At 34.7% G+C, this 12,466-nt stretch overlaps 1 protein-coding gene across 1 annotated transcript in view; it reads left to right on the top strand.

Moving 5' to 3' along the window:
* The window catches only part of LOC103508741 (B-cell receptor CD22), a 72,857-nt gene extending 62,466 nt beyond the window's left edge, over positions 1-10,391 (top strand). Inside the window, exon 10 of the mRNA XM_017443888.2 lies at positions 10,067-10,391. Coding sequence (XP_017299377.1) covers positions 10,067-10,286 — 220 coding nt within the window. The 3' untranslated portion in view covers positions 10,287-10,391. The remainder of the gene's footprint in view (positions 1-10,066) is intronic.
* Positions 10,392-12,466: the final 2,075 nt, after the last annotated feature.

Raw genomic sequence — 12,466 nt, 5'->3', positions numbered from 1 at the left:
GGTTGGAAATGAAAAGTTCCTTTATTTAATGTAATTGTTCATTAAAATCTATCCCTAATAAAATGTACACTAATTATTTTTTACAAAAGCAAGAAATTATTGCTAGTGCATTAAATGACTAACTTGGACCAGGCAAGTTCAATTTCTTTCTGAAGAAAAAGCCCATTGCTCATTTCGTTGAGAAATATTCAAACATTGAGAAATATTCCATTCAAACATTACACGGGTGTATTATGAAAAATTGTCCCTTTTCTTCATTATAAGTTACTACTTATTTATAAAAGAAAAATTTCCTTTTTAAATACAATATTTGTATTGAACTCAATTTCTAATCATTAAAGGTTCCAAGCATAAAAAAAAACTCTTTGATCTTCATGACAGCGACCATCCGATAGGTATGGGACTAAAGGTATAGAGCTGTGAGTGATAATTTTCACCTATCAAGCCGTCCCACAACGAATACCCAACTTGCTGTGGGCATTCTATGTTGCAATGTACCTACATATATTATAGGTATCGTTACCTAACCCTCCACTGTCTATACACTTTATAGAGGCTTTTTCATCAATGAATTTTTCATTCGCCACTCTGCAAACCCATCTGTCACACAAATTAATATAAAAGCATTTCCTTTTTAAATACAATATTTGTATTGAACTCAATTTCTAATCATTAAAGGTTCCAAGCATAAAAAAAAACTCTTTGATCTTCATAACAGCGACCATCCGATAGGTATGGGACTAAAGGTATAGAGCTGTGAGTGATAATTTTCACCTATCAAGCCGTCCCACAACGAATACCCAACTTGCTGTGGGCATTCTATGTTGCAATGTACCTACATATATTATAGGTATCGTTACCTAACCCTCCACTGTCTATACACTTTATAGAGGCTTTTTCATCAATGAATTTTTCATTCGCCACTCTGCAAACCCATCTGTCACACAAATTAATATAAAAGCTTGGAAAGCTCAACATCAGAAACAAATCCTCGTCTCTTATACAGACGTCTGTGTCTTACCTCAGAAGACACATATCTTCATACGTATGTTATATAAAAGCTTTTTTTATATTACCTATAGTACGTTTGATGTTTTATATAATTTTGTGTGTTTTTTATTTGTCTAAACGTTTATTTTTATTATTTGATCTCACGTCATTCATATTGTATTTTATTTTGTATTGTTGATTTCTCCTTGTGAATTTTTCGTATTTTAGTTTTTTCATGGATGTTTTTCGTAATGCTACTTAAATTCAATTTGTTATAATTACATTTTATCTTATGTTAATTGTCAATATGGTTAGATATGTATCTCACTGAATATGGAACCGGAAACATGAAATAATTGTGGAGAGTTCAGAGTTACTTCTTAATTCTGTCAAAAATTCGTTTCTTCAATGAGTTACATATCAACATGTTGAATTTTGTTTTGCTAGCATGTCACTCAGTATAATATTATGCTAGATTTTGAGTAGAAGCTTAGGTCTAGGACTTACCAAATTTATGTCAACACTTGGGATTGTAGGATCTCCTTCCATTGTATGCTTTTTTCCTTTATTACTTGCCCGATTTTAACTGAAAGCAAATTATCACGAATTAGTCAATTAATTTGTGCACTTAAATATAGTATAAATCGAGTCCATTATAGTTTCCCTGCTAATAGTATTTTACTCTGGTACTTAATTTTAGCTCGGACACTTGAGGCAAATTACAATAATAAAATAGCCTCGTGCAGAGATTCTAGGGCAGGAAGAGGACGGATACTTACTTTCAGAACAAAAATCAAAACGCTTCCCAAAATATTTCCAGATTTAGTCATTACGATAATGTGAAAAATTTGAGAGCTTCCTCGAATAACTATCAGCCTCGGAGTTTTGACAAGGCTGAACTATGAAAGTTCCTCCTAGTTGAGCAGAGAGCTTATTCTTATTGTACAACACTGATGATTGTTCAGATCAGATGAAACATTGTGATATCTTCCGTTATGAGGCCTGAGTGTTGATTATCAAAGCTACTTATTGTACAACACTGATGATTGTTCAGATCAGATGAAACATTGTGATATCTTTTGTTATGAGGCCTGAGTGTTGATTATCAAAGCTATAGTTTTCGAGGGTTTCGGTAAGATCAGTGAACAATCAACTGATGCTAACAACTGATTAAATTTTATTTACAAACCCAACCAAAATCTAAATGAAACACCCTTGTGGATAAGTTAATCAACTGATGCTAACAACTGATTAAATTTTATTTACAAACCCAACCAAAATCTAAATGAAACACCTTTGTGGATAAGTTATACTACACAATATTGATTATCAACTGATGCTAACAACTGATTAAATTTTATTTACAAACCCAACCAAAATCTAAATGAAACACCCTTGTGGATAAGTTATACTACACAATATTGATTAGGACGAATTGGGGGCATACTTGAAACCTTAACACTTCTATCGTCCCATCATCTTAGATGAAGTTGAGGGTTTTACCATCTTCTTTGTTAAAGTCTTCCTTTGTTAGTTTAAAATATTTTAGTAATCTAGTAGATGTAGCTAGCTCATGGATATGTCAACGCTCATATACCTCAACAACATACCTTTATTGTAAATATTTCGGGGGTGCAATCTTGAAAGTTCAGGGTTCCGCAAAGATGTTCACCTTTTGAAAAGGGTTCCGCGGGCCAAACTAATTAAGAAACACTGAATATTTCGGTACATAAAATGTATTTAGAGAGGTAGGTTCTTATAGGTTACCTATATTATATGTATTTATCCACAATAATTATGTATCTATGTAAAATGGCAAACCTTACCTAAAATGTTTCGTAAATAGATGTCTACCTAAAAATTCCTTTGCATCTCTTATCTTTCATTTTATTCTCTATAATGTTAGAATTAATGCTATTCGTACAATATTTCAATGTCCCTGAATATTCTGAAACATTTTTCCAACCTTAAAATGTGTACAGACAATGAGGTGGTAGAAAACCAGACATTAAACTTTATTTCTTAACACCATACTTGTGCCATTATAAAGGATGTTTTCTTCATTCTTAAATGATCAAAAGAGGGAAGAATTTTCATTTGATAGATATCCTTAGCTGGCTTATATTAAGATTATCATGCCATATGCTCATTTCCAACCCAACTACTTCTCTCTCTTTCCTTTTCAAATGGGAGAGAACGCGTTAGAATAAAAATGCGTAGTCTAACCTAAGACTCCCCCTCATCTCAGTTTCCAGTATTCATATGTGGTTCTCAGGTTATAAATGTTGAAGTTTTAGTACCAACATATGTACCTCCCTCCCTCTCTTTCTCCCCATTCTGCTTATATGATCATCATGCCATATGCTCATTTCCAACCTGACTACTTCTCTCTTTCCTTTTCCAATGGGAGAGAACGCGTCAGAATAAAAATGCGTAGTCTAACCTAAGACTCCCCCTCATCTCAGTTTCCAGTATTCATGAGGTGGTAGAAAACCAGACATTAAACTTTATTTCTTAACACCATACTTGTGCCATTATAAAGGATGTTTTCTTCATTCTTAAATGATCAAAAGAGGGAAGAATTTTCATTTGATAGATATCCTATAATTTACTTTTCGGTACTTACGTACAACGTACATTACTTTCATGGTACCATCTCACGGTGTCAAAAGGGGTAAGATTTCTTAGACTGATACGAATCAAACCCGCATCCTTTGAATTTTCGGGGGAACTCAGACTGCCTTGGATCTAGAAAAAAAATCCACTCCTTTTTTATATCCTTTACAATTCTTCAGAAAAGAAATATCAAAACTTACAACAATATACTTCGACCAGGCCTGCCTAAAGGAATTGCATAATTATCTATCTACTTAGATATCCTATAATTTACTTTTCGGTACTTACGTACAACGTACATTACTTTCATGGTACCATCTCACGGTGTCAAAAGGGGTAAGATACGAATCAAACCCGCATCCTTTGAATTTTCGGGGGAACTCAGACTGCCTTGGATCCAAAAAAAATCCACTCCTTTTTTATATCCTTTATAATTCTTCAGAAAAGAAATATCAAAACTTACAACAATATACTTCGACCAGGCCTGCCTAAAGGAATTACATAATTATCTATCTACTTATTCCACTCTTCTAAAGAAAAACACAAGAGAGTTTAGCAAAGACACTTAAATAGTATCCATAGCTCCTCAAACTCATTGCTAGCAGCTAACACAGAACAGGACGAAAATATGTAGAAGCCTTCCGTGTGTGGCGCATTGCATATACATATTAGTTTCTAGGTGTTCATACAAAATCAGTCTTTAAATACCTGTTCTACCTACAAACATAAATCACTAAAGTTCAGAGTCAATTTGATTCTATCTACTTATTCCACTCTTCTAAAGAAAAACACAAGAGAGTTTAGAAAAGACACTTAAATAGTATCCATAGCTCCTCAAACTCATTGCTAGCAGCTAACACAGAACAGTCATCTATCTACTTATTCCACTCTTCTAAAGAAAAACACAAGAGAGTTTAGAAAAGACACTTAAATAGTATCCATAGCTCCTCAAACTCATGGCTAGCAGCTAACACAGAACAGTCATTACCGTAGATAACGTTATATGGAGAAATATAATTAGAGGATTATCAAAAACTATACCTAAGCGGATCCTTATATCTGTTTAATGAGTACAGATACACCCAAGTATTCTCCAAAGTACCTAAACTTTTGCAATAAAATTATAAAAATTGTACAAGTTTTATCTCCATCGTGCCCTCAACCTTAAGATGGGGTTATTCGGAGACACTGTTTTTCGCTCAACCCACCAAACTTTTTTCTCTTTACAATAGGAGATAATATCTTTACTTTGTTATTCATCCCTTTTACAAGCTGGGGAGAAATAGAGATACATAATACTATAGACAATAGACTATACCGACCTACACACCTAGAGTACCTACGCGGTATGGTTTGAGATCTGGAATAAAATTATGAACTGATATCATTTTGTTCTCAGAACCAGTTTGTATAACACTTACCTAAAATGTTTCGTAAATAGATGTCTACCTAAAAATTCCTTTGCATCTCTTATCTTTCATTTTATTCTCTATAATGTTAGAATCAATGCTATTCGTACAATATTTCAATGTCCCTGAATATTCTGAAACATTTTTCCAACCTTAAAATGTGTACAGACAACGCGAACGGTAACTTAACTACCTGCCAACCTACAATTTAATATATTGTCTTGTCTCCCAAGTTAGACTGAAGAAGAAAAAAACGTTCGTGAAATCAGTGATATGGAAAAAAGATTAGGCTAGTGAAAAAAAAGTTAATTTTAATCAGGTTTTCCAGGGGAAAAAACTAGGAAAAAGAGGACGAAATTAATTTTTTAAAAAGAAACGTTAAAGTAAGGAGAAAAGTGAATTAGTCTCTTAGTCACTGAATTAGTTCCACTTGGAAGAATTTGGACATTTTGGAGGAAGAAGAAAAAGGAGAGAAAAAAGTTGCATCTTAATGTTAAATTATTAAAATAACTTGGGGAAGAAAATTTAGAGTGGATAGGAGAGAAAAGGTCATAAATTCCTTTGGGATACCCCTATCTCTCCTTTCCCATTGACAGTGTGACTTTTTTCGTTTCTCATAGTCAAGAGCAAAATGCAGGAAATGTATCACTAGTGAACTTTCAGAAGAATTTTTTTTTACCTGCACAACTGTACACATTTTCTATAAAATTTGGCAAAAATATCGAGTTGACACACCAATAGCACTTACTTTATGAATGGCGGGCGATGGTTCTCAACTTTTTGGTCTCGCGGCTTTGTCCAGTAGTAAAGTACCCGACGGTCATTAGCATTACCTATTACATATTTAGCCTCGAGATTTACGCACATTGAAATTTATTGATCGCAGCCAGTAGGTCGCAATCTCGGGATGCAGTCATAACCTCATATTTTGAATTTCCATTCTCCCTTTCTCTCTCCTTTCTTCTCCCCCTCCCTTTCTCGCTCTCTCTCCCTCTTTCTCTCTCTCTCCTACAGCCTTCTCTTTCCCTTGCGTCTCTCGTCTCCCGCGTTTCATCTCTCGAGTGTACTCTTACATTTGGGTACGTACTACGTAGTAAGTACGAACGTCAAATTTTGTTCAGTATTAATTGGCAATTAATTTTAATTATTAGAATCTCTCCCCTGTCTGACTGCCCTTTAGAAGTACCTACATAAGTACATACCTATAGGTATATTAAATATTAATGTACAGAGATAAGTACCTACGTATGTACCATTGTACCTGTACCTACTTATTTACATTTTAATATTGTTTTTTAAACATCAAAAATCTGCTCGGTTCTCAGTCGTTTTCAAAATTCAGTTCGCATTATTTTCTACGCTTTTCATTATTTATACCGTAACGTTCCGGCTGTAGGGCGGCTATTCGGGCACATACCTGGAATTTTTTTTGAATGGAGCAGTTGCAAATGGGTAAAATAATGTGAATGAGTTCTCGTTCTTATAATATAAGATTTACTAGCTGAATTCCGTCGCTTCGCTCCGGAATCCCGCTAGTTCATCCCGAGGCATGGCCAAGCTTGTGGAAAAGGCATGGCCGAACTTGTATTTTTATCAAACTAAAAACATAAACGAAACTCAATATTAGGCGAGCGAGGAAAAGTTTTCTCTCCCTCAGTCTCTGCACTCTGTGTATTTCTTATGGTTATTTTAGCGATCAAAAATTGATCATATCTCAGGATCGGTTTAGATTTTCGCAAAATCCTTTCTTATTGCACACCTAGACCATAAAAGGAATATTCCTACCAAATTTCAGCTTTCTAGGTGTTGTGGTTCAGGAGATAGAGCGATCAGTGTGTGAATATGAAATGTGAATGAGTGAATGGATCTTGATTTCATAATATAAGATTTAAAGCTTCTATTTGGGAACCTTATAATATGTAGGTCTTGTAGGTATGTGGAAAATTACGTTTCAAACCAGAGTGCTCTTCTGGGAAAAAATAATCAAGCATCAACATCAAGTAGGTAGGGTAGTCAAAAATAATTTCTTTTTATTTACGCACACCTAGACCATAAAAGGAATATTCCTACCAAATTTCAGCTTTCTAGGTGTTGTGGTTCAGGAGATAGGGCGATCAGTGTGTGAATATGAAATGTGAACTGTGCAACTGTGAATGAGTGAATGGATCTTGATTTTATAATATAAGATTTAAAGCTTCTATTTGGGAACCTTATAATATGTAGGTATGTGGAAAATTACGTTTCAAACCAGAGTGCTCTTCTGGGAAAAAATAATCAAGCATCAAGTAGGTAGGGTAGTAAAAAATAATTTCTTTTTATTTAAGTACAATATTTTAATTTTCCCCGTATGAAATTTCCTAGATTATTAAAATCTGGAAAAAATGGAGAGCAATGCATTACGAAGATTTGAGAGAGAGAGAGAGAGAGAGAGCAAAAGTATTTTGAAAGAAAAAAAAAAATTTTCCCCGTATGAAATTTCCTAGATTATTAAAATCTGGAAAAAATGGAGAGCAATGCATTACGAAGATTTGAGAGAGAGAGAGAGCAAAAGTATTTTGAAAGAAAAAAATGGGTAGAAAAAAGTACTTATGGATAAATTGTAATTCTCGACCAGGATGAAGCATTTGCGGATCGAACCTTGAGGAATCTAGCTATATTTTTTAACATATTCCTTGTTTACTAAGATAGACAAGTATACCAATATAATGTCTCATTTACTTCAATAGATATCCTTTTTTATGTTTTTATCCTTATCTGCCTGAATGCATATTAAGTCTTTCACAAGTTGCCTTCCATCCCTGACTAAACTCTGGGTTAAATGACTCATTAGGGCTTCAATTAAACGGGGTATTAATTAAGATTAAGTGAGAGCTCTTAACGGTGTGTAAAGATTAATAGGTTAGCGTTCTATCGGTAAGGTTTCTCATTGGTTTAAGGACTTGAGATTGAGACTGTATTGAAAAATGTTAAGGCGTATAAGAAATTGGATTGGATTAACGTGGAAATAAATTGATCCAAGTACATTCTCGTTAGTGAAATTGAACGAATGGAATGATTAACTCGTAATTTGTTTGGCATTATTGAAGAAAATTATGCATATTTGAACTGCACAGTGCAGAGACTGCAGAGTCCAAATACCACAAGGAAATACCGTTGAGTTCTAAAACTCCCTTTTGAATATAAAGGAAGAAAAACATAACAAAGTGTTCTTTCCAGTGTATAACAGTCCGTTTGGGACGGATTAAGTTTAACAAGTGCAAGTATTTTATTATTAATTATTTCTTAGTTATTTTATTATTATTTATTTCACGGGATTTCCTGTGGCACTTCTAGGAATGAGACTCTTCATTTTCTTCTCTTGTGTAGGAGTAATGCAAACTACTATTATTTTTATTAGCTATTTTATAAAATGTTCTCATAAAAATAAAGATTTTTCCTATTATGAAATTTCATTGTCTTCCCTTCTTTTGCTTTGCACTTAGAATATACTTAACTAGCAATTTGCCTCCGAGATAAAAGCATGCTTTATTGAAAATCGCGGGGATCGAATTGGAAGGTAATTTCGTGCCCGGTGGGTCCTTTTATTATTATTATTAATTAAAATAAAAAAATCATCAAGTATTCGATTTTCATGACAATTTTTGGAAGCACAACACCGTTTAGAATGTGTCTGCATATATGAAAACAATATCTATAAATTATAAACAATGAAAGACGACGGTCTGATTCAAAATGGATCTAAAATAGCCCAAGCCCAGTCTAGAGTCTACTAAAAACATACCCCTAACACGGGGACATTAGTATATGCTGTATAGGGTTATAATGTTTTAAACAGAGAAAGATAAAATCCTGAGAAAGAGTCTCCCCTTCATATCTTTTTTTCCTATTCCACAAAACTTTCGTGTATTATAAGCATTAGCGGCTCGTGTAGACGAAAATAAGGTACATAGGTACTGATTTTCTTTAATCACGATCGAATAAACTACGGGCTAAAAAATTCCCGGAGGGACGGACCCAGCTTGTTCTCCTTTCTAAAAGAAAACTTTAAAGTCAATGCTCGTATGAAGAAATAAAGTTACGTACCTGCATATCTAATATCTATTTACTACCTCAAGTAAGTGTACACTTGTATAAAGTACGTAAGGGAGGGAGAGAGAGAGGGAAGGAGGGAGAGTATAACAGATGATATTGTTCTCCTTATTTGATCATTTTAGAAATAATGATAAAATTTATTCTCATTTTCTTCTTCTCTTTCCAGTCTAATGCCCTGTTTAATACAATTTTATGCATCCCTTTCGCTAATTTTTTACCCTCGCTAAATAGATTACGAATTTCTCTCATGCTCTCTCCACCTATTAACGTTTGACCTTGTTCAAGTTGTTCCTGGTATATACACGGTACAGAAAAGCCAATTAAAGGTTTTTTAAAAAACGTGTTTGAAATTAATGTTCCGTGTAAACCAAGATCTATCCCTCTCCTGCAATATTACCTTTTTTTCTAATTTATTTTTCAAATCCAGAGCAGAAAGTACCGTTAATGTTTTCCTTATATATATATAAAAAAAAAAATGTTCTTTCGACTTGGGAAGAAGAGAATCGTGAAAGGAAATGGGAAATATGTATATTGGTTTTATTGGAGGGAAGGGTGAGATTTAACTTACCTGCTGGGAGGACTCACAGGGACACAACAGAGATCACAGATACCAATCTGAAGAAGATCAATGGAATGCCTGAAACACAGAATGAGGTTGTCAGCTAAATAAATAAATAATAAAGAACTTCAAATTGTATGTGCGCCCGAAAATAGTACATATGCAATGTACAACACATATAAAAAAAAAAAAAAAAAAAAAATCTTTTCCCTATTATGTTTGCTCATCTCAGCAAAGGGTTCAAAGATACCAAAGTCTTTTGATTTCATAACCATACAGTCTACAACCAAGACGGTCAAATTTCGGAATGTTTATCATTCTTTCACCGCCTATTGACCAACCCCTTCACTACAACACTTTCTGAAGTGTAAATTATTTTTGTTTTTCTCTTTGTTTTCAGCGAGAAAAGTGATATCGACAGTACGATGGGGCGTAAGACGCCTCGCATTGAAGCCTCCATGATGGGCAATGGCCCCATGACCATACCAGGTGAGGCAATGTATTGTTCCTCGCCGGCAAGGAGGCCGCACCCTCAACATACTATCCTGGCCGGGAGCTCCCCGGAGGCCATTAAGGTGAGAAGGGCTGCCATGGTTCTGCAGGCTCCCACCAGAGTGTAGCACTAGCACCTTCCCCCCTTCCCCTCACCAGCACGGTGCCTGTGTGTGTTGTAGTCGAGTTTGGGTCTGTTTTGTTTTTGTTTTGTGTTATTTTATTTTTGGATATTTGTTTTACATACCTTAGTCGAGTTTGGGACTGTTTTGTTTTTGTTTTGTGTTATTTTATTTTTGGATATTTGTTTTACATACCTCTTCCTACAGCTTGGGCATATTCATAAAAACATTGTGGCTATAGGTTGCGGTTTTTAAGCACGCTTTACCTAAACATTATGACTTAAGTTCAAGTGAGCATCCTACGTTATAAATTTTGTTTATTATAGTAGAAGCAACTATAGAAAAGCCATCGTCTTCAGATTAAATTAACCAAGAGCATATTCCACGAATCTCTTATTTTAGACCAGTAATTGCAACTTTCTCGGGCACAATAATTAATATCGTTCCATGAGTGCAACCTTTAGGTGCTCACTTGAACTTCGTTATTAATGATTATCTCACTTTAGGTTAGGTTCATAGAATCACAAATCACTGTTAGACAGTTCTGATAACTTGTGACCCAAAGTTATCAGATTAAAATACCAGAAGAAGAGGAAGAGGAGGATGGGTAAAGATGGTCTTGCTATTGATATTTTTTACCAAATAAATCTGTTAAATAGCCTCCTCGTTTTCTTCTTCTATGCTGCTGTCAGCAAGATTTAGGACATAATACATGTTAGATGTTAGACTAGGTGATTACTGAATAGTGAGGTTCTCACCAATACTTTATACAAAGCTGTCCATATACTGTACATATTGTCATACAAAACTAACACGCCCTATGTATTTATTTTTCCAATGCCCATTGCTCGAATTTGGAAATAAAATAAATCCTAACCTAAACGTAAACTCCAGAGTGAACAAGACTATGAGGAAGATGATGAGGATGAAGATGAACTGGAAGAGATGCACAGGAATACAAAGAAGAGAAAATCCAACACCTCCTCGAGATCTTCCAAACGAAAACAACACAAATCCAAAGAACCAGTCAATGTATTTGCTGACCTACAGATCCCCAGTGTATCCAACAATGGATGTACCATGAGCTCTCTACATTACTACAATAAGTCCTACCATAGTAAACCATACAGCACTCTGGACAGCCATCATCAGAACAACAGCTATGAGAGAAACAGGAAGATATCATACGATGTCAATGCGTATGATAAGAAATTATTACAAGATAATATCCCGTATGATAGGAAACAATCCTACGACAAATCTATGTACGATAAGAAACTGTTTCAAAATTCGTACGATAAGAAAAGTTATCCCACTGCTTTCGACAGCAGACTTCAGAGTTATGATCCTCTCAGGAGCTCAAATCATAGCTACGAGTCCAATAGTAATCGAGGAAGCAAGCCTTTCTCATCAACTTCCAATCTGATAGACACAACGTCTTACTTTCAGAACAAAAATCAAAACGCTTCCCAAAATATTTCCAGATTTAGTCATTACGATAATGTGAAAAATTTGAGAGCTTCCTCAAATAACTATCAGCCTCGAAGTTTTGACAAGGCTGAGCTATGAAAGTCTCTCTCTCTCTCTCTCTCTCTCTCTCTCTCTCTCTCTCTCTCTCTCTCTCTCTCTCTCTCTCTCTCTCTAACTTTATTTTAACCTGTTGTCGTTTATCATTTGTGGCATATGCAGATGGGTGCCCACAGCTAAAGGCTATAGGTCGCCCTTCTCTTAGTGTTTAGCTATACCAAGTAACACATTTTCCACGGCCAACAGCGTCTTTACCTCCAAGATTAACAAAATATACAAGTGAGAATAATGCTCAAGCAGCTCGAGGCACTGATGTACTCACTCATAAGATTTACTATACCTAGTTATTGCCTTGAGTGAGAATAATGCTCAAGCAGCTCGAGGCACTGATGTACTCACTCATAAGATTTACTATACCTAGTTATTGCCTTGTTTTTTTTTTTTCCCAGAAACAAGGGAAATTTTGAAAATTAGCAAGATGTGAAATTTGATTTCATGTTTCCTCTTTTCAGTAAGAATGGTGGTGTTCATAAAACACCACAGAAAAAAAAGCTTAAACCGAGTTACCTACCTTGTTTTCCCATTAAAAGTTATTTTATTACAAATGTTTTCACTTTCACTTTCTATATTTCTTTAAACATACATATATGTATAATTAT

This window comes from Diaphorina citri, unplaced genomic scaffold (genome assembly GCF_000475195.1).
Source record: "Diaphorina citri unplaced genomic scaffold, Diaci psyllid genome assembly version 1.1 scaffold430, whole genome shotgun sequence".
NCBI classification, from domain to species: domain Eukaryota; kingdom Metazoa; phylum Arthropoda; class Insecta; order Hemiptera; family Psyllidae; genus Diaphorina; species Diaphorina citri.
The sequence above is the reverse complement of the archived record's forward strand: the minus strand, read 5'-3'. Positions and strand labels throughout refer to the sequence as shown.